This window comes from Dysidea avara, chromosome 6 (genome assembly GCF_963678975.1).
Source record: "Dysidea avara chromosome 6, odDysAvar1.4, whole genome shotgun sequence".
NCBI lineage: Eukaryota > Metazoa > Porifera > Demospongiae > Dictyoceratida > Dysideidae > Dysidea > Dysidea avara.
Window position 1 is genome coordinate 16,400,858 of NC_089277.1, and position 22,820 is coordinate 16,423,677.

The following is a 22,820-nucleotide window of genomic DNA, read 5'->3' on the forward strand; positions in this document are numbered from 1 at the left end:
CTTTTCAAATAGGTATGGCCTTATGAACACAAAGAGCTCTTTTAATACCTTTCGCTGCAACCACAATGGTCAGGAAAAAAAATTCATGCATATGAGCACAAATAACTATTAAAATATGAATCACTTAAAATCTGTGTAGTTGCTGATAGATGTCAAACAGTCCTTTAGCAAGATTCTCTCTGTCAAGAACTGCCACGCTCATTTGATCACCAATTTGCTGTAGTTGATTCAGAATACTCTAACAAGAAAATAAGACTTATAAATCAGTCAGTATAATTTACCTAACGCTCTATACTTACTAATGATCACTCACCTGTAGCTGACTTCTCATCTGTAACATGCTGCTTGAAAATGATGGGGCATCTGAATGTAAAGACTATCAAAGCAACAGTGTGATTAAAATCTATTAATTTGGCTATAATTACCTTTAATCTCTCAAAGATGGCTGCTCTTAATTCACAAATAAAAGAAGGTGAGTTAGTCAACAAGTTAACAACTACACAGTATTCTTGAATGGTTTTATACAAATAAGCAACAGCCGAGTTACTAGCCTTAACAATCACACAAGAATCTTGGAATGTTAACTGGCCTTTACCCATCCTTCTGCAAGAAAACAAATTATTTATCAGTGAAACATCATTGGTACTGATGCCATCATCCCACTTTTTCAAAGAATTTTTACTCACTCTCAAGCAACCTTTTACAGTGCAAGCTGAAGATCGTGGCAGATTTTTGTCTGAAACTTTCACAAAGTTCAGTACATCAAATGTCTCTTGTTTCAAAAGCACACTAACACCCACAGGAGCTCTAGTCCCATTAGGAGTATGATATAGTATACACTTAACGTGAAATGGTAAACTCTTTTCTGCTACCTTCATTAAATGAGTGATAGTATTGCCTCCATTAAGGTGTGGTAAATGGAAGCAGAGTTGGTGATGAAACTTAGGAAATGTAAAGCACACACATATATACCAATCGTCAGAAAGTATTAGAGTTCCGTGATAAGTCAACTGCAGCTCAACACCAATGTCCTTGCAGTATACTTTTGGTAGCAACTGGCACGTAAACAAACACTCTCCAAAGTTTCCAATTCCTACATTCAAGTCATGAAAAAGTACCATAACATTATTTACTTCTTTTATTGAAGTTTCTGTAACCTTCAAGTTATCTTTTAACCCATCAACTTTCTTTGAAATCTCACACACTTGAGTTACCGCCTTTTGTAAGTCATTTCCTTTTAAGGTAGAATAGTTTGTCAAGTATGATTCATCAATAGTATAAATGTGCCCATTTCCTTTAGCAACAATCACTGTAGACCTGCTAGTATCTACACACATTTTGAGCACACCTGTAATTCTGATGGTGTTTGCATTTGAAAAAGCTGCACTTAAAGCAGTGTTCAGACAGAATGATGCTTTACTCTTATCATCACATTTAAAGTCAAAGTTTACAACTGTTACATCATAGTATGAGCTTAGTAGTAGCTTGTTTCCAACAAAACAGGTGGAGCAGACTGGTATATTTAAACAAAATTCCTTGAAAAAGTTGCCTTTGTCATAAGAAGTCAAAACACACACCTTACCATCCTTCCCAACGAATATTAACAAATTCACAAGTTCCTCACAAAGTCTGACTACAAAAATGTCCACAATTGCTTGGCCAAGAGATAATAGCAAATGTGACTTCAATTCACTAGTACAAGAACTGGTATCATGCACAGGTACAGGCACATAGAAGATTTGTCCAGCTGAAGTGCCATACAGCAGTATAGGGGACTTACACAACGCTACATCTGGACCAAAGAAAGATACTAAAAGATGATCGTCAACCAAGGTACTTGCTGAGCCAGCCACACAACAACTTGAATGAATAACTAACATTGAAGAACAATTAAATTCACTTGTTATAATAAAGTTATGAAAATACTCTGAAGATGAAGAAGCATTGTAACCATTAATATAAGTAGCACTTTTGTTCTTGGGTAAGATTTTTGATTGTAAACTTAACAGTAGAATATTTCCACCCACTAACAATGCATTAGGAGTATACAGACTACAGTTAAACCATGTTATCACTGTGCAGTGAGGCTCAACATTGATGGACTGAGGTGTGTTCTGATCTAACTCAGTATCAGGTGATCCTAACAAGGATTCAAAAATGTCTTCTTGTGGTCCACCAATATCATCACCCTTTTGGGACCTACATGTAGAAAACATAAATAAGCAGTATATATGGCTGTACATAACACTGACAGTGAAACCTGTACCATTAGGTGGACACAGGAGCTTGGATAAAATGGCATTCAGGTGGAGTAGGGACAAAAATATTAAAATGTTTATTGAATGAAGAAGCTTTTGGTGGGTGCGCACACTAGAGAGAAATGATGTGCAAGACTTGCAAGCAAGATTCTTGCATGGAAATTGTCCCTTTTCTTGCAAGAATCTTGCATTTCATTTCTCCCTAGGTAGATTTGACCAATAAAATAAACTACTGCTTTTAATAGTGGAAAGTTAAAGATGTTGTGAGAGCTATTTTTAAACACATTCTTTTGTGACAGCTTTCTGTTTAAAAAAGCCAGGTAATTTTCTGTGCTGTACCACACCGTACTTCGGCTTGAGGTACTGAAGACTGACAGATAATGAGCGGCGCTTACAGAAATCTATAACTACCCTTAAAACAGTGTACAACCTCTATCAGAAATATTATTCTATAGATCTTTCTCATTATATTTTTGCAGAGGATGGAAAATAACTCTGTCTATTGCACTAACATTATGCTTGCCACTTTTAGGTAAACAAACCAATAGAATAATAGACCGGCAAAAACGATAGCCATTTTGTTCTTGCACACAATCATAATTGGTATGATTCTGACAGCAGTAGTGATAGCCCAACACATATACAGACTGTAACAATACTACAATCAGTGCAGCAGTATAGTTTTCATGGTGATCCTTAGATTCTAGCCTTATGGTAGTCCCTAGTACTGTGAAACCATACTGGGTAAACCGACTAACTGGCCAGTTGTTCCAGTTTTTTTTGTTGCATAACCGGATTACTGATTTCTAAGATATTTGCTCAAAAAGTATGTTTTGGGTATTTTTCTCAATGTTAACATTGATAAGGACTCAGCCATAGGTATAATCACTTGGTGCCTATTACTTTGGCAACTGTAAGAACAATCTGACAAACTGTTTACAAATTTTAAGGGTACATAACTTACATGCTAGGTGCAGCAGGAAATTAACTGGTTAACCGACAGTTTGAGATTCTATCCAGTTTCACAGCTCTAGTAGTCCCTCACACTTTTTATATAGGAGTGTGAAGTGTATGTTCTATTAGAGTAGTTAAGTGAAATGAGCATTCTAGACACAAGTGCCCAAGGAGGATGGTGCGGTTACACTGTTGTTAATTCCCCTTATAGGTGAGCTAGATAGCTAGTGCAATAGGTTAATAAAGTCACAATAAAATTCCATTTTAATAAAGGTCAGTAGACAATGAGTGGCACCACAGGTAATCAAGGTATCACCATAATATTACACTAACTTGATTTCAGTCAACACTTGATCCAGTGATAAAGACAAAACTCTTCCATCCACTAAGCAAATTATCACGGTGGTTGATGAAGTATTGCAGCACAACACATTGGCCGGAAACAACAAAGTGGCCTAACAAAATAATAACATCACAAGGTAAACACTGTGTGTGACCGACTGATAACCCAGGCAATATATTTTCAATTGGTGAGCACCTGCATATACAAAACTAAATGAAGGTTGGCCGTGTTTCGTCATTTCTGGTCTCAAAGAAGTGTTTTGAATAAATTTAACATTAACACTGACAAATATTTTAAAGGTCCCATACCACACACTCCAATGTATCCCAGAGCCCTTACAAACATTCTTAGTACCATAATATACGCAATTCCCAAATATTGCTTCACATGTAGTTGTGTCACTACAGCACTTAAAACTTTGAATATTAGTGCAGGTATGACCAAGCAAGGCTAAGCAAGTACTGTAGGTTGATTTGCCAAAGTCTTGACTGGGCAAAATTCCACCTTGTCTTGTGGCTTGAACTGTTTATCGGTGCTTACCTGTGACTTTACTCACTTTAGGTGTTTCTCTACTGCCATTTTATTCCCTAATTTCCAATGCACTTGTACTTTAGTATAATTTCTTGATGTGTGCTACCAACAGCTGTGGAAGAAAAATCTTCACAATCACACTACTGTCTGCTGGAGCTTTGAAACATCTCATTATTGGAGATTCTTAAGTCTTGTGAGTTGATTGTGGATTTTAACTCCTTGTCGCTTCTTGACCATTAAGTGATTTTGTGGCTATGACCATTGACTTTGACCACCATTGCAGATCTACCTACTGTGTGACACCCTTTTGTGGAAGACGTGATTCACAATGAATGCACGTCTTTTTATCTCAGCACATAGGGCTCCAGCCACACTAATAACTGTAAACAAGAAGGCTATACTGTTGTGTGCAACTTGGCTAAATGTTCATAACGTACTAAGGGTATACAACACTCACCAATGGGGTAGCTGACAACCCTTTTACCAGATGAACTCTAGTAGAGCCACTAGTAATCACCCAGTAGCCGTCACAATGGCAGAAAGCTACAGGATCATGTCTGTTAGTGATAAGCCTCACTCTTCGCATGTCGAGTTACATGTCCACACTAGGCTTTACCGTTCACTGCCGCTCTGCACCCAGCACCATCGCCCACACACCAGTCACTAACTTTACAAAAATACACCGACTTCCAGTTCGAAATTTTGAGTATCCACGTTTCGTTTGGGAAAGTTGCGATAGAGAGCAAGTGTGATCATTTGTTACATTACCTGCAACAGCCGCCAAGATGCCACGTATTATGATTAAAGGAGGCATTTGGACCAACGTAGAAGTATAAGAATAGGGTCTACAGTAGTACGTGTATTTAAATTTGTTTCACTGTTTAGGATGAGATTTTAAAGGCTGCAGTTATGAAGTACGGATTGAACCAGTGGTCTAGAATTGCGTCACTTTTGCACAAAAAGTCGGCGAAGCAATGCAAAGCAAGATGGTGAGCAATAATTAGAACGGTGGGCAAAACTGCCATTAGTAAGACAGGGGTTGATACACAGTCATTCACTGTAGATAGATATGTGACCGCAGTCTAAGTCATAGGTGAAGGCCACCAAGTTTGTGCCAAAGAATAGTCAAGGATGAAATTTTGCTACCCACGATTGAAAAGCGTATTATATTTCTCACTAGATTCTATCATACAATGGAAAGACTACTTTTATTCAACATTTTAGTGAAGGGTAGAGCATGTCCTATTGCAGTTGTTTTTGGTTGCAACAGGGTGTAGGGAGTTAGAGCATTTATATTTTTTTGTAATGAGGGAAGTTTCCAGTGAGGCGAATTGAATATGGGCAATTGTGCAAATTAGTGTTTCTGTATATTACACTGTGTGTTGTTGACAGGTATGAGTGGCTAGATCCCAGCATCAAAAAGGTGAGTACCAATAGTCAGTTATCATATGTATGCTACATAGTACACGTCTCATAATTTAAACACACATACACACATACACTGTATACATACGCAAAGCTTTCTGTAAACATAATTATAACCTATCACTTTTTATAGACTGAATGGAGCAGAGAGGAGGAAGAGAAACTGCTTCACTTGGCCAAGTTGATGCCGTGTATGTGGCGTACCATCGGACCAATTGTTGGGAGAACTCCAGCCCAGTGTTTAGAACACTATGAATTCTTGCTGTAAGTTAACTGTGTTATCTTGCTTATCCATATAGCGTTATAACTAGCCCTAGCAAGAAATTTAAAAAAATTTACAAGATACTGTTTAGTACTGTAGTTCTCTGGCGTACTGTATGTCATATTGTAAAGTTGAGATTGAGAGAATAGGTTGTAAAGTGCTACCCCCAAGACACAACTGTTAGGTGTCATACTGTATATGTGTATCCCATCATCTATAATAAAGGTTTGACTGGTATATTTGGCCAACTTAACTGGTCCATCCAAGCTGAATTGCCATCCCAATCACTAACTAGCCATAGCTTGATACTATGAGTTAGTGTAAAGGAATAAATGAGTAGGGACCTGGAGAGGGGATAAAACTATCCAGCGCTGCACACAGCTAGGTAGGTCACTGTATATGGCAAAACATTCGAGGGGAAAACTTTTGTGGGTCCACAGAAGCATTGCAATTCACTGGAAAATGTTCACAGTTGCATAGAATCTTGCTATTCACGGGGAAAACATTCGCAGATAGTGGCTGAGCACCTGGTGAAACATGATAAGCACTTAAAGACCCCTCCAGATCTGGCAAAGTCGATTCTTGAGCTTGACGTACTTAAGCAAGAGCCATGTGTTGAGCGTTAAAAAATGGAATATTTCCAAACAAACACTATCTTTTTCTCCATTTAAAGAACGTCAAATGTGTGAGCTTGAAACCGCTTCTCTGGCTATGAAGACCTACAAAATGCAAAAAGGTATAAGTTTTTAGGTGTTTTGCACACAAAATATTCGAGGGGAAAACATTCGTGGTTGGCAGCATAATCATGAGAACCACAAATGTTTTCCCCCTTGAAAGTTTTGCCGTATACAGTACTTGTGGTCCTCAGATCCCAAACCTGTAATACTTACAATGTCAGCTTAAGTCCCAAAAGGATCCATACTGCAATATTGTCATAGACACCTTCAAGTGTACACTATTTAAACTTGTACCTTTGTGTATTCAGGGATAAAGCACAGCAGAAGGAAGGAGACTCAGAGATTGATGATCCAAGGAAACTTCGTCCAGGAGAAATTGATCCCAACCCTGAAACGAAACCAGCCAGACCTGATCCTATTGATATGGATGAAGATGGTGAGATTTTAAATTTAAGCCTACTGTGTAACTTGCACTGTCGTGTCAACTGTTGTTTAAAGTGACCTGTGTTGCACTTTAGAGTCATTATAGTCAGGACACATGTTCCCTAAAGGTGACCTGAATAAAGAGAGTGTTCGGTGGTGTTGCACACGTTGTATTAATGCAATTTTATAATTCTTGAAAGCTGGCTGTTGTGCTCTCGTAATGCTATGCTACTTTGAGGTACAAACTACAAAGTGTATACCACCAAAATGGAGGCTTGAGTGGTGACCACTATTTAGCCAGTATTAAATGCCTACACTTTATAGTTACTCCTTCTTCGCACTCAGCCCTCCCAACATACATCACCATATTGGGCTTATGTAGCTGCTACCTTATTCATTATTACCAAACACTGCTAGGGTTTTCAGATTTCCATATGCCGTGTCGTTTGAATACATGGTCTGGTACTACCGATTTTGCTGCTCTCAGCTCACCTTGCCCTGATACTGTGTGGGCTGAACTCTGTAGCTTGGAAGTCCAGGTTGTTCAGCTTAGCTTATCGAGATCTCCCTGAGCATTGGGGTTTTGGTATTGACTATTAATCTGAGGAGAAATTGTTCACTACTCATATCGATGTTGGCTCTATTAATGTAGTATTCTAGCATCGTCACAAAGCAGGTGAGTGATGCAGACCTTGCTATTACTACCTACTTCATTGTCCTGTGGTAGCTGAATTGTCTTATACCGTATAATTATCTTGTGGTCAGGGGAAATCCTGTTATCACAAGCCTTGGTATTGGCTATCTCATTGTATCTGTAGAATCCAGTAAAAGCCAGCAAGCATATACTGTAACTGCTAAACGAATATTCGCAAGGGATTTCTTCTTTGAATCCTCCTGCACAATAGCTGTTAGCATCTCTACTGTAAATGGAGCTTTCTTTTTGACTGGGTTTGTGAGTAATTTCTTGAAAACAGTCTGGACAAGCAAGTTCATGAGAGTGGGATCCCTGGCATTGAGTGAGCCCATGCCATGCCTCTTCCACTAGGGATTTTTGGTCACCCAGATGCTGTAAATGAAACACCACATGAACTACCTGTGCCAGGAACACTGGCACTGGGAGCTTTGTACCCACTGCTTCCATCTCCTATAGCCTCCGAGGTACTTAGTGGTGGCGAAAGTTCCTCTGGACTACAGTATACTGGCCTAGTAAAACACTAAAGCTGTGCCATTAACACATACCCCCAGTGCTGGAATTGTAATGCACAATGACTGACTCCAATGATACTAGCTAGTCTTTTTAGCTTCAATACTGCCAGCACATTCAGCCTGGGATAACTACTCTTTAATAAGAAGTATGATCTTTTCTGTGGCACTGAAATTTGGCCAGCTGCCAGATCGAGGTCAAACTCGAGTTGTTCCACAAGCATTTAGCTGAGTATGCCACTAGTCCTGCCTTAATCAGGTTCTCTCAAACTTGGGCACTTGCTTGTTTGGCGTTTTCCTCAGCGGCAATCCCATCATAGAGGTACAGAAGGGCCTGGAGTCCCTGGCTTCGCATTACTTAACAAGGACCCATCAATTAACCAACATTCCGTTATCCAAACACTGGAAATGACTGTTCTATTAGAGTATCTTGTTTAATTCTATTAAGTGTTGGACAGGGTTCTGTATATAGTTAAAGTACTGCTGCATGTTTGTACTGTAAATACGACGTGGGGGGTGGGTCAAGAGGCTAATACAGCACAAGGCAAATCTGAGTGCTGTATTTGCCTCGACACACCTCCTGCAGAAAGTGCTGTAGTTTTGTACACACAAGTACACTGTAGATGGTATTACTTCCTGGTTGACTTGCTCGTAGCATGTCCAAACTGCTTTTAGTTTTGGTGATTAGACTATCATATAATTTTCATGAAGTTCTTGCATTTAGTGTATGATTATTGTACATGTTTGGTTTTGTAAATTTTTGCATTTGTATACATCTGAGGGGCAGAGATGATTAGTATAGTGACCCATCTATTATCCGAACCCAGAGTGTGTTCAGATAATTGAACTGAAATTGAAGCTCATGATCTATTTCTAGTTGTAGAGCTAACAGATATACGACTCTTAATAGGGATTGGAAACAGTGTCACATGCCCAGTATTCTACTTGTACATTTGACATCACTGGTTAGATACGAGGCACGTTTCGCTTGCTATTGCTTTGAAGAGCATGGAAAGACTAACCTTTCTTCTTACTGTAGACTGTTACTTTAGGTTTTGTAAAATGTGAAAGTTCTGTAAAGTTTAGTGATGCAAGCTGCTTTGGTGGAAGCCACTGAGTTGTACTGTATGCATGGTGTATGCTTGTGGTACTAATAAGACTGTAATTACCAAATTATGAGGGTGGTAATGATCTATCTTGGCAGTTTAAGACGCAAGTATGGCAATGAAGGTACCTAGGGCCTACAGCCTGTTATGCATTCACTAAACTTTTAAGCCTATATTATCAGTACCACTCTCATACGTTGTACTATTATGTTAAAAGATAGCGATGATTGGCTGGGCAGAACCCGAATGTGACCTACCTGGCCACACTGGAAGCAAGGTCCCAGTGGTCTACCTGTATTTCTCCCCCAGGTGGTAGTAGTAAAGGCACTGGGGGAGGGGGACCCATAACCATATGAATTCATTGCGTATGGTGGTGGTGTTAGTGGCTCTGGTACATATTGCCTTTTACTGGGTCTCTGAAAGTTGATGTTGGCCTTCCTTTTATTAATTTCTGCCGACTGGTCTGTATTTACCATCTTCTGGCTTTCCTTACTTGACACCAAATCATTACCTACGTACTGTATTCTGCAACTGCATCCCAGCTGTTTCTGACTTTTCATTAGGCTGATATGCTTTGACGCACAGCCAAAGCTTCTTCCAACTCTTTTCTATGAACTCTTTGGTGCAATCCTGCTGAGTTGCTTTACAACCACAGCAAAGTGGTCGTGCATATTTTCACTGAAGGCATTTCATGATCCTTCTGGCGGAACTCATAGGGCTGGTTACACTTCACCTTGTGCAACATGTGTCCAGTAGTTTCAACTATGTTCTCCTTTGTGGTGACTACTTTCCCCTGTAACAGGTACAGGTTTTTGTCAAGGTTCTTGCTGACCACTTTCTGGGACTCTTTCTTGCTGTTAAAGGATATGATCATAGAGTGTCTAATTTTTCCTCGGTAGTAGACATCCTGAATATACATTATAACATATATAAGATCGACTGTAATCCAATGGTAGCCCTACACTTACAAATAGCAGTGTAAAAATGAGCACATGTTCACACATACAACTACAATTTTGCTGTATCTGGTCTTTCATGTATCTGAAAACTTATTTCACTTTTGGTAGACTCTGTGGCTTTGCATGTATTAATGCAATATCATTCCTTCATGCAGAGAAGGAGATGTTAGCTGAGGCAAGAGCTCGTCTGGCCAACACTCAAGGGAAGAAGGCTAAACGGAAGGCTAGGGAGAAACAGATGGAAGAGGCCAGGAGATTAGCTTCTCTACAAAAACGTAGAGAATTAAGAGCAGCAGGAATTCTGTAAGATATTTATGTTAAATAGTTGTATTGAACATGTTATAACTCTTGATTGGCAGCTTGGGCAGACCAGGGACAGTGGGTCTGAACCTTGAAAGGAGCTTTAGGATTTTGGTACTATTATATATTTCACCATCTATATGTGATATGTGTATGTACAATGAATCATCACTAACAAAATTTGTTAATGAGTACACCTTAGTTATGTTTGGGACCTACTTGACATGTGGTCAATATAATGAGATGGTCTTATATTAATGAAGTTATGAAGTTACCTTAGCTATGTTTGGGACCTACATGAAATGGGCCTATATTCTATGGACTGGACTCACGGACAAGATGTGAAGTTTCTGTTAGTGGACAGAATTCGTCCAGCCTGTAGCACAAGGCAGCTTCCACGAAAATTCTACGAAAATTTGGCTCTTTAATTAAGCTGCCTTGTGCTAGGCCAGACGAATCCTGTTACTAACAGAAACTTCACATTTTATCATTCTGGGTCAACAACTTAATAACACTGCGTGGCCACGGCAAATCAGGTGTGTGTAATTAGTACGGATTTGTATTCCAATAAATTGGGGCAGATGTTTGACTTAGATGTGGCCCCGACTAGTACTACAATGTACGTGCGAATTAGTTGGTTTGAGAATGTAATTCTACAAAACACAAGTAGAGAAAGGTTTGAATTAGCTGCTACTCCCCTTTAGTCCGTGAGTCCATCAGTCGTGAGTCAATGAGTCCAGTCCGCAGAATAGGTTAAGCCCTTGAAATGGTCACTATAATGAGGTGGTTTAATTTTTCTGTTACAGGGTCAAGAAGTACTACCGTAAAAGGAATCAACAAATAGATTATAATGCAGAGATCCCATTTGAGAAGAAGCCTGCTCCAGGCTTTTATGATACCTCTGAAGAAACTGTTGAAAATGAAGGGCCTGACTTCAAGAAGATGAAACGTTCAGATGTGGATGGTGTAAGAAGAAGTGCTGAAGAGGAGGTGAATTTGTATGTGGGGTACTGGTGTATTAGTCACAGGGTACTGGTGTATTAGTCATGGGGTACTATGTAGTGTTTTAGTCACAGGGTGCTAGAATATTATGGTGTACTATGTATGTTAGTTATTGGGTGCTAATAGAAACTTGTTTATTGTACTGTCATCTGTACTGTCATCTGTACTGTCATCTGTACACTTTAGAAAGAACGTCAGAAAGACAAGTTGAAGCAGAAGAAAAGGAAAGAATCTGATTTGCCTGCAGCAGTGATGCAAATGAACAAGTTTGTAATCTGTGCATGTCTGTAGACTTGTGATACTTGTAAATTATCCTGTGTTTGCTTTATTTCTATGGCGGTTGTACACTCTTGTGAACTGAACACATTGTTTTGTCAAGAGAGTGGAGAGCAAACCTCTCTGTAATCCATTACTTTGTGTTTGTTTGTAATAGTGACTGATAGTCTGATACTCTGATACTCTGTTGAAATGTAAAGGCTTTCCTATAGGCTGTTTCTGTAGTAGCTAACCTGAGAACATTGTTAAAGGAAGTATGATAGTTGTTTTCTCCTTTACTCTGTGTATGGTCAAGCCATTGCCTGATGTATGTATCATACCTGCTCCTATGAATGTGAGCCACACAATCAGCGTGGAGAAGAAAAGGTATACAGTAGGTCACCAGTCAAAAACATAAATGTTTTATATGCTACATCCTTTGTGAAATATTTCCAAACCTTGAATAGTACTGTATATTAGATTATGGGGGTTTGGGATTTCTCACCAAAACAGTATTATTGACTAGAATCAGTCTCACAATACCTTCATGGTACCTTGGCATTGGCATAACCAAGCTTTAGTATGACCTGAAACACTTCCAATAGGTTGCTGCAAAAAAATTTTTAAAATATGTTCACTGGAATTTTCTACTGACTGACTGACTGACTGATGCCAGCGTAACTTGATAATGACTAATTAAGGATATAGGCTTGATTTTTTCACTGTTTGACGCCACTTCAGCGTGACAGGTGCCCTTTGGCATACCACAGTACATACAATTCCTGCTTCATGGACTTATCTTTGGCCTCTTTTGTGTCCAATTTATTTTTGCTGACAGTGCAAGGTGTCAATTTGTGATAGTGCCACATGATGGCTCCCCTATGTTTGTATCAGGTGTTGTCCAAGATTTCTGTTGTGACTGGATGATTGCAGAGGTCCTTTTTATAGTGTTCTTCCTTCACTGTGTAACAACAGGCTGAAGGTAGTTGAAAACAAAGTGTAAGGCCACTTTGCTATTTCAGTAATTGGTAGTTGAGATGAGCGAAGTTTAATTTGGGATCAAAGAAATAAAAAGTAGTGATACAAGAGAGGCTGCCTGTCCACTGGTGTATGGGCAGCCTGTCCACTGGTGTATGGGCAGCCTGTCCACTGGTGTATGGGCAGCCTCCCTTGTTTCACTACTTTTCATTACTTTGATCTAATCAAGTTTAGAAGTCCTAGTTCTTAAGGTTAAGAAGTCTTGGTGTTTGTAGGGCACATAACCTGGATGCTAAGAAGCGTAGCAAGCTAGTTCTCCCAGCACCACAGATATCAGATTCAGAGCTAGAAGAGGTGGTCAAGTTGGGCATGACTAGTGAGAAGTCTAGATTACTAGCTGAAGACACGGGAGACAGTGAGATGGCTACACAAGATCTACTAGCTAGCTACTCAGTCACACCACAAATCACTCCAGCCAGGACCCCCAGAACACCAGTCACTCAAGATGTTATATTACAGGTATGCATTGTTTTTAAATGGTAATTCCATTTGTGTATTTTGTAGGAAGCACAAAATTTACTTGCACTACAAAATGTTGCAACACCATTGAAAGGAGGGGAGAACACACCACTACATGAAACGAGTTTTGAAGGTGCCATGCCGAAGAGGCAGGCAGTTCAGACCCCTAATGTTGTTATTGGAACTCCCTATAGAACACCTCAGGCTGAGGGTAAGCATAACATTTGTGACTGTCTGAGCAAAAACCTGGCTATTTCACACAAGCATGTGCTTTAAGAATTTAAAATTAACGAGATTATGCATGTTACAAAGGAAAAAGTATGTAACTTAAGCCATTACTCAGAGAGGGAAGACTCAAATCGAGTAAAACTATACAGTATATTATTCGCCTGCTCATGGGAAGTTTGAATATCTTTGTTTCATTTTTGTAGCTCCAACGTTACACATGTCATGTGTGTTTGTTTACAATATGGTAGACATAAACAAGATTGTTATAATTTCTTCAACAATGTTACCTTCATACCTAGCACTAGATATTAAGGAAATCGATTTGTAGACCAACTATTCTGAAATAAACTACAGGCTCTTACATTTGCAGTGATAACTTCCGTTTGTATTAATCTACAGCATTGGAGTTGGCTTAAAATGTCACCATGGATTGGAAAATCAACCAAATTATAGTTGTAGCCCTGTAGTCACTTGTATGTATATAATTCCAAAACTACGTACCATAATAGGCTGAAACAATGGTGATCCATTCCTTGGACACTAGGGATAATACTGAGAAAGGGAAGTTGTGTGAACTAGGTGGTTTTAGCTTAGATGGTCATATTTGTTCCTGCAACACACAGCTGATTATTATTGCCTTGTATTCTTAAAGAATTTTTCACATGCCTCTTATTATCTTGTTAACTGTTATCATGAATTGAATAATACAAATCCTAGCTATACGCTAAATACTGCTACACATGTTTGTTTATATGTTTTATAGTTGTGCATTGTTGAGTAAAGAGTGATATAGGGAAATCATCTAGTCTTGTCATTAAGGTGGTATTTTATAAAACAGTGGCTATTATTGACACTGATTGTCAGTGTCACTATAAGCTATTGACACCGACCAAGCAACTCAAGTATCAAGTTTTAGGTGAGTTTGAGGCGAGCTAGGATTGGAGGGAGCGAAGTGACCAAGTGGCAAAGCCTAGCTTGCTTTGAACTCACCAAAAACTTACCTTCATACAGACAGTGAAAGACATCATACTGTATTATGCTAAACAGGCAAGCTTCAGTAGGGTTAGGGTTGGGTTCAGTCTTGGTTTCAGTCTTGGTTTCTTCTCCACTGGTCTTCTTAAAGATAGCATCCTTTCTATCTACACACACTTATAAGGGTAGAAAAGAAGAGAAGTCAGTATAACTGGCACTGGTAGTTGAATGTGTTTAGCATGGTGAACTAGAGCATAGGTATAGCGTCTAAGGGGAGATAAGGGATCTGCTTTAGTGTAATTTTAGTTTTTCTTGTTTCTACTGTGTTTTTGCTGGTCAGTGTCAACAAGAGTTCATAATATAGTAGTGGGGGAGAGTGTCTAACTGAAATACTTCCATGGAACACACTGTGTTAAGTTACACCTGAGTCTGAGTCTGTTCAAAGAATAAAGAATTGACCTTATCAGCACCAATTAACACTAATCAACAGTTCTCTATCACCAGTGGAGGTATTGGCTTAATCAAAGAGAAACTTAACGTTTGTACAGGCTATATTGACAGTAGGACACTCTCTCCCATAACTATATTATGAACTCTCCTAACTATATTATGAACTCTTGGTGTCAATAAATTTAGATGACGCTTATTGACAATAGCCTCAGTCTTTTTACAAAGTGTAAATAAGCTGTCACTGTCCCATCAGATACTTCTCTTGTCACATATATGCAGATAGTGGAGATGGAGGATCAGCTACTCCTAGAGGTGGTGGTGTCACCAGATCAGGAATGACTCCAATAGTAAGAGATAGTCTAGGGATCAACGTGGATGATGGAGAGTTTGATGGTGCTAGCAGTGTGAGATCTACTGGTACTGTAGCACTACAGAGAGATGAGATGAGGGCACAGCTCAAGGCAGGACTAAGTAGTCTACCAACGCCAAGAAATGATTATGAAATTGTTATACCTGATGTAAGTGACTACTGCTCTTTTGTGTGCTGTCAATTTTAGTGTGTTAATACGTACATGCAGCATCAGCGTTATATGTATATTCCCTTTCTCATGTTACTCTTGAGTGAATCACAAATTTTACTCCCCGCTGTTTTAACACCAACACAACTTCATCGCTGTTTTAACACCAACACAACTTCATCGCTGTTTTAACACCAACACAACTTCATCGGCAAGGGTGGTGAAAATCTTGGTGCCAAACAAAACCCAAAAAGGCATTGTCATGTCAATGAAAACTTTACAGCATTCCCAAAAGCTACCGGTCTTGTGGATGGATGACATACATATTTCAGAGTTTACTCCATCAAGGGAAGGACAAATCTACTATGAGTTGTCATTTACCTGGTGTTCCCTTAGGATTCACCCTGAGCCGGTTGATTTGGATTGAGGCTGATGGGAACATGTGCCACCCAAATGGACCAATGACCCTGCCTGTTGTGCACTGATGGTCCTGTATTGCTGACCTCATGTTCTTACTAGCTGGCTTATAGTCATTCTTGTAGTCAAACCCAATCTGTAATCCCTCTTGAATGCCACCAATGATGTAGTCCCTGAACTGGTGGTCCGCATGACGTGCGAGTGCTTGCTCCCACACTTCCCACTTCAACTGGGTTATCATACACTATGTGTATAGTATGGACCACAAAGAAGTAGGCGTGGCCCACAAAATAATATCACCCAAAAACCAGCCTCAATTTTCCCAGATGATGATCAGGCAGTATTGGTTACATAAAACTAAGCCCAAACAAGCTTTCAGATCGACCCGAAACACTTTCGATAAGTTGATACAGAATTTTTTTAAAATTATTTTCTACTAACTGACTGAGTAAGTAACTGACTGATGCCTCCAGACAAGCGTAACTCGATAACGGCTAAGGCTACGGGCTTGATTTTTTCACTGTTCGATGTCGCTTCGGCCTGACAGGTGCCTTTTGGCATACCGCAGTACGTGCAATGCCTTCTTCATAGACTTACCAGTGTCCTTTGTGTCCCATTCATCTTTGCTGACAGCGAAAAGTGTTGATTTGGCGATAGCATGTGATGGCTTCCCTTTGTAGCGAAAATCTTTTGTATTTGTCATAGTGGCTATTTTGATAGCAGAGGTGCTTTTCAAACAGTTCTTGATTTGTACTGCTGTGTAACGGGTTGAACATAGCCGACAACGAAGCGTAATGGATACTTCACTTTTCAGACGATAATTATTGATATAATCCGGGGCGCGCAGCACCATTTCTTTCAATATGTGTGGATTGCAGAGGTGCTTTTCAAACAGTTCTTGATTCGAAATGCTTTGTAACGGTTTGAACATAGCTGACAACGAAGCGTAATGGATACTTCACTTTTGAGATGATGATTGGGGCGCACGGCATCGTAGATGCGGTATGCGTGGGTTCACCAGTCATAATAATTATTTACAAAAAAGTTAACAAACAAGTACACAGGAAAATTTGGAATTTTCAACTAGGAGTAGGGACCATAGTACATTGATAAAAAGCAGGGGCGGATCCAGGGGGTGGGGGGTTCAAAGGGTTCCATGGAACCCCCCCTTTTGAAAGAGCCCCTCCATTACTCGAGATACTCTAATAGAGCAGTCACAGTAGTCTTTTGAGGAGCAGTGTAGCAAGCTATGTATAGTTATAAATAGGAAATGTAGTTGGTGAGGGCATCTATGGTGAGGGGTAGCTATTGTCAGTAGGAAATGACCTTTTTTTTTTTTTTTTGGGTCTTCAACTTACAGCTAGGCTGAAGTTGCAATTCCAAAGTGGAACCCCCCTTTTTAAAAGTCTGGATCTGCCCCTGAAAAGTACTGAAACAAGTTGGAGTGGTACACGATATTAAATCACAGTAAAACAATAAGAAGTGTTATATCCCTACTGTGTTCAAGATACCATTATGGAAATGCACAGTAGGGATATAATACTTCTTATTGTTTTACTGTAATTTAATATCGTACACTACTCCAGCTTGTTTCAGTACTTTTTATCGATGTGCTATGGTCCCTACTCTAGTTGAAAATTCCAAATTTTTCTGTGTACTGGTAATGCCTGTCATCCATGTGGATACCATCCTGTGTTCTTGTGGTTGACAAACATCTAGTTAACACAGGTCTCTGATGTATTGCTACTCACCTGTAATAAACACAATCATTAACTCATCATTGCCTATACTGTTGTGTGTGCAACTTTTATTGTCTAATAGCCCCTTATCTTTCGTACTGGAGTGCTAGCCCTTGCATTTCATCCCAATCCATTGCCCTGGATACCCTTTCGTTTGCCCTACACTGTTGTGATCTGTGCTATGATGCTGACCCCTGGTATCTGACAGACATTCTCCAACTACCAATTATTCACAGGTTTATTAACAGCAATTATAAAATTGGTTGCCCTAAATCATTTGTCACTTGAGTTTTTCTTTGAGAGGGTGGCCAGCCCTGCCCCTTGTTAATTAACGTGGTCCCAGTAGCCTCTGTGCCCATTGGCACACTGTTGCTAGGTGATTTCCTCCACAACTACTGCATCCATGGGTGTGGTGGCAATGTAGGGAATGGCACTGTTCTCATTCCAGGATCTGCACACCCCCTGAGGGGGTGGTAAATGCCTCCACCCCTGCCAACTGCAATTCCTGGTTGGGAGCTCTATACCTTTGTGCCTCTGTCCTCTGTTGTGAGGCTACCTATAAACTGACACTTAAACACTATCAATAAAGTTTTATACAGTACCTTGAAGCGAAACACTTGACTTCTTGCTCAGTTGCATGGCCAGTGGTGATGAGTCTGGCTAATGGTCATGTCTCACTGACAGTTTCATTGGTATCACAGGTTGAACTGGTGTGACTGGTAGTTGCAGTGGTCTCACTGGCAATAATATCATTGACATGTTTTATTGATGTCAATATGACTGCAATGGGAAAGGTTTGTTTGATTTCGTGCAGTCAGTTTATAGCATTTCACAGGAGAGACATTCACAGCAAACCTCAGTTAGTTTTCTGTTCTCCTGGATTGTAGTAAAGAAAACTGGGAAATTTTAGCAGCACATTGTACCTGTATGGCTGGGTAAGTAATAGTTTTAACTGATGAACTTACCCAGCTTGTATAAAACAACCTCCGTCAAGCATTTCTTTCCATACCTGTTTATCAAAAGTTAGTGGAGTAGCTACCACAGCTCACCTTTGTCACTTGGAGCCTCTGTCATACACATGTGAGCATGCCACTTCATTTTACATCCAACTATTCAATCAATTATCAATGAAACACTACACACACACACACCACACACACACACACCACACACACACACCACACACACACACACACACACACACACACACACACACACACACACACACACACACACACACACACACACACACCACACACACACACACACCACACACACACACACACACCACACACACACACACACCACACACACACACACACCACACACACACACACACCACACACACACACACACCCCAATACACACACACCCCAATACACACACACCCCAATACACACACACCCCAATACACTGCTTGTCTACACCACAGGAGCTACCAACAGAAGAATACCCTGATCAAGATGATGTGATCACTCCAGATGCTGCTGAACTGGATGAAGAAAATGTTAGAAGACTACAAGAGAAAGGTGAACATATTAGTGTCTAGTAGTACGTAATATTGTTATATATTGCCTTACAGAGAAGCAAGACTTTTTACTGCGGTCTCAAGCAGTGCAGAGATCATTACCTCGTCCTAACGATGTCAACACCACCATATTACGAGGAGCTGTTCATCCTGATCAGAAGATGAAGTCACTGTATGAGGTATGTGTTTGTAGTGTGAGACCAGCCAACAAACTATGAGTGTCACTGGGGCTCAGTTGATGTGAATACCAAATACAATTAAATCTGTGGTGTACAACACAAGTCCCACCTCCTCTGTAACATGTCTAGAACAGATGAGGTGACAGTGTACATAATATTGTGTACTTGTAGGCAGAGGAGCTAATCAAGAAGGAGATGCTGCACATGTTACATTATGACCTGGCCAACTTCCCTACCCCACAAGCTGGTAGTACTGCCAAACACAAGGCTGCTATAGAGAAGGCCAAACAGGTACTCGAGGAGAAGTCTTATGAAGTGATATCACTGGAGGATATGCAAACGGTAAAACACTATGTATGTATAGTGTAAACAAAGATACATCGTCTATAGATAAACCCTTTATATTGCATCGTTAACAAGTATAAGGAGTTCAAATAGGGATTATAGGGGAAAAAAGTAGGGAAACAAGGGAGGTCACCTACACCTGCAGATATACTAGTGAACATTTAATCCCTACTTCAGACTATACCCAACAGCCATGACTTGAATTAGGATTAAATGTTCACTAGTTTATCTGCAGGTGTAGGCGACCTCCTATTTTTTCTATGATCCCTTAAAATTCCAAATTTTTCCTTTTACTTTTTTGTTTGTTTGCTTTTTTGTAGGCTGGTGAACCCACGCTTACTGCATCAAAGAAAAGGATAGAGCTGAGCGATAGTACAACTATCACTATCATGATTTAATAGTAACCTTTTTATCACGATAACAATAGTATCACGATAGTTACTAGCAGTTATTAAAGACACTCCATTTCACATATACAACACACGAATACTCCAATTGCATACACACCACACATCTGCTTTTCTAACACTCCACTAAAAATTGTTATGTGTCAGTATTACAGTTGTTATCTTTGTTGTCCATATTGAAGCTACTAGTCGTTTACAGTTTTCTGAACTTCAATGCTATCATGTTTGCTTTTGTTATCCATATTTTTGACTAAGCACAAATGTGACTGAATTTTGGAAAATCATCCATATGGGTGTGCATGAAATAATTACGATTTTCGTGTTTAGTGGGTTGCTAATAAGAGCAGGGAACAGTTTTGAAAATATTTCAAGAGTTTTCTTTTAATTTAAGGTATTGAGAATGGCTTAAACAACCATCAACAAGTAGATTTGCATTATAAAGTTTGTGATTTGATCATTAAATATTTTAGGTGTCAAATGCACCCATATGGATGATTTTCCAAAATTCGGTCACAAATATGGATAAGTAATCGCGATAACACGATAGTATACTATCATGATCACGATTGTTAATAACTGTCATGATACTCGATTGATCGCCACTATTGCTCAGCTCTAGAAAAAGATGGCTCCAGAATTAATGTTTTTGTCTGAACGTGCTCCCCAACTATTAATTACTGCAGGCATTACTGACTCGAAAGCGAAGTGGTTGTTGCACATCCATTACACAGTGCTACAATCGAATAACAATACGAGAAGCGCCTCTGCAATCAATCCAGTCACCACAGAAAATACGGATGATTCTCATTTATAAATGGGAAGCCATGCATTATGCTACTGCAAATCAACACCTTGTGCTGTCAGCAAAAAAAAGGACACAGGAGGACAAATGTAAGTCCGTGATGCGTGCATTTTATGTACTGCAGTAGGCACATCTCCAGGACAAAGCGACATCGAGCGGTGAAAATATCAAGCCCATAGCCTCAGCCATTATCGAGTTACGTTTATCTGAAGGCATCAGGCTGGCAGTTAGTCAGTTAGTAGCAAATTCAATTGAATAAATGTTTTAAAAATGTAGCTACCTACTGGAGGCATTTTTTTTGAAGGCACTTTTGGGCTTGGTTATTAACACTGCCAAGGTATCAGGATGGTATTGTGAAGCTGATTTTTTGGTGATATTTTTGGCCGGAAAAACCCAAACTTCCATGATCCCTAATATACAGACCGTTAAGTGAAAGTGTTACTATATTCCTAACTACAGGCACACCAGTTACTAGAGGCAGAGATGGAGGTAGTGAAACACGGCATGAACCATGGTGAGATCTCACTGGACACATACAGCACTGTATGGGAGGAGTGCTACAAGCAAGTACTGTTCATCCCTGGTGTTAACAAGTACACAAGAGCCTCCATGGCCAGTAATAAAGATCGACTAGAGTCCTTGGAGAAGAAACTACAAGTAAGTAAAAGGGCTAGATTAATGGTGACAGTTGATGTGTATGTGTTTAGGATAACAGGTCACTGATGACTAAGGAAGCTAAGAAAGCAGCAAAGTTGGAGAAGAAGCTCAAAATACTTACAGGTGGTTACCAGGTACGTACAGGTGGTTACCGCAAACAGTGCACATATAAATGCACAAAGTGCGGACAGAGACACTACGTACAGTACACACTTGCAATGCCATACGTACATACGTATGTACATGCATGCATGCACACATCACACATGTTCAGGTATACACACTGTTTTACATATTGGGTGTTTCTAGTCTCGTGCTGCCAGCCTTAACAAACAGATATCAGATGTACATGAACAAGTGGAGCAGTGTTTTGTGGAACTGAACACTTTTGAAGGTCTGAGAAGTCAAGAACTACAAGCTATCCCACGAAGAATACAGGTAATAAGTTGTGTATGATATGTAGTGAGACCTGCTCACTGTGTAATAAGGTCACCTGTATAACCAGCCAACCAGAAAATCATTTTTTGGGTAGAGCAACCCACCTAGTACTGCCACTAACTTCAAAATTCCATCCCTTTGTTGTGACCTTATTGGACAAGTTTCAGTGATCTTACATACAGTATATACACACATTTTCTTGTTACAGCAATTGAAAGAAGAAGTTCAAAGACAGATGGATCGACAGAACCAATTACAAATGAAATATGCTAATCTCAGTATGGACAAACAACACTTGTTTATACAGGGACATATAGCTTAGTGTAACTCAGTGTAGCTTAGTGTTTGTAACAGTGTATGTATGTGTATGTTACAGTGTATGTTACAGTGTATGTATGTTTCATATGACATTTCATCTTTGCTATGACACACCTGTTTCACATTGTATCTTGTGTATATTATGTAATGAACAGACAAAACCACCAAATAGTCTCTCTATGGTGGACACTGTAGGGCTAAGAATTTTACTGTTGTTTCATGTTCAATGGTATAAAAAAGGTGACTAGTTAAATTTTTAAGACAGCTAATATCCTCACAACTTGGGGAAAGCCCCCTTAACTTATCAATCACGGCAAGGGGGGGGGGGACTGAAGACTCCCCTCAAAATGATATCACGCCGAAATTTAGTCTCGCGTAGCCAGACCTTCTACGCGCCAGGCGCTTATCGATTTTTAGATTATAACAGCCGGTGCTTATAATCTAAAAATCGATAAGCGCCTGGCGCGTAGAAGGTCTGGCTACGCGAGACTAGCCGAAATTATTCTTCTTGGAGTCATAGGCGGGAGGGGGGGGGCATGGCCCCCCCAGTTTTTTGGGACACTTTGCAAGAAAAGATCGAGATACTCTAATAGAACAGTCAGGATCTGGATACTCTAATAGAGCAGT

The 22,820-nt window shown here is 39.8% G+C and overlaps 2 protein-coding genes and 1 long non-coding RNA gene across 4 annotated transcripts; 1 reads left to right on the forward strand and 2 right to left on the reverse strand.

Moving 5' to 3' along the window:
* Positions 1 to 69: 69 nt before the first annotated feature.
* On the reverse strand, positions 70 to 4,742 carry LOC136258814 (uncharacterized). The gene is made up of 5 exons (XM_066052161.1): positions 4,544 to 4,742; positions 3,546 to 3,667; positions 426 to 2,199; positions 314 to 376; positions 70 to 238 (listed from the first exon to the last, which is right to left on the reverse strand). The coding sequence occupies exons 1-5, from the start codon at positions 4,670 to 4,672 to the stop codon at positions 125 to 127; spliced, it is 2,202 nt and encodes a 733-aa protein (XP_065908233.1). The 5' UTR covers positions 4,673 to 4,742; the 3' UTR covers positions 70 to 124.
* Positions 4,743 to 4,772: 30 nt separating this feature from the next.
* LOC136258847 (cell division cycle 5-related protein-like) lies at positions 4,773 to 22,341 on the forward strand. Of its 2 annotated transcripts, XM_066052196.1 has the most exons (18): positions 4,773 to 4,916; positions 4,972 to 5,075; positions 5,479 to 5,509; positions 5,645 to 5,775; positions 6,759 to 6,886; positions 10,297 to 10,444; positions 11,248 to 11,431; positions 11,630 to 11,709; positions 12,952 to 13,195; positions 13,241 to 13,406; positions 15,125 to 15,363; positions 18,952 to 19,048; positions 19,102 to 19,226; positions 19,398 to 19,568; positions 21,240 to 21,437; positions 21,488 to 21,571; positions 21,747 to 21,875; positions 22,084 to 22,341. In XM_066052196.1, exons 1-18 carry the CDS (start codon positions 4,872 to 4,874, stop codon positions 22,195 to 22,197), a joined length of 2,418 nt encoding a protein of 805 aa, XP_065908268.1. In that variant the 5' UTR covers positions 4,773 to 4,871; the 3' UTR covers positions 22,198 to 22,341. The 2 variants fall into 2 exon arrangements, with proteins under 2 accessions (XP_065908268.1, XP_065908269.1); XM_066052197.1 differs by lacking the exons at positions 21,240 to 21,437; positions 21,488 to 21,571; positions 21,747 to 21,875; positions 22,084 to 22,341 and adding an exon at positions 19,892 to 20,192.
* On the reverse strand, positions 17,739 to 18,703 carry LOC136258848 (uncharacterized). Its single transcript, XR_010703024.1, has 4 exons — positions 18,485 to 18,703; positions 18,375 to 18,442; positions 18,122 to 18,299; positions 17,739 to 18,075 (listed from the first exon to the last, which is right to left on the reverse strand). It is a non-coding gene; the product is annotated as an uncharacterized lncRNA (long non-coding RNA).
* Positions 22,342 to 22,820: the final 479 nt, after the last annotated feature.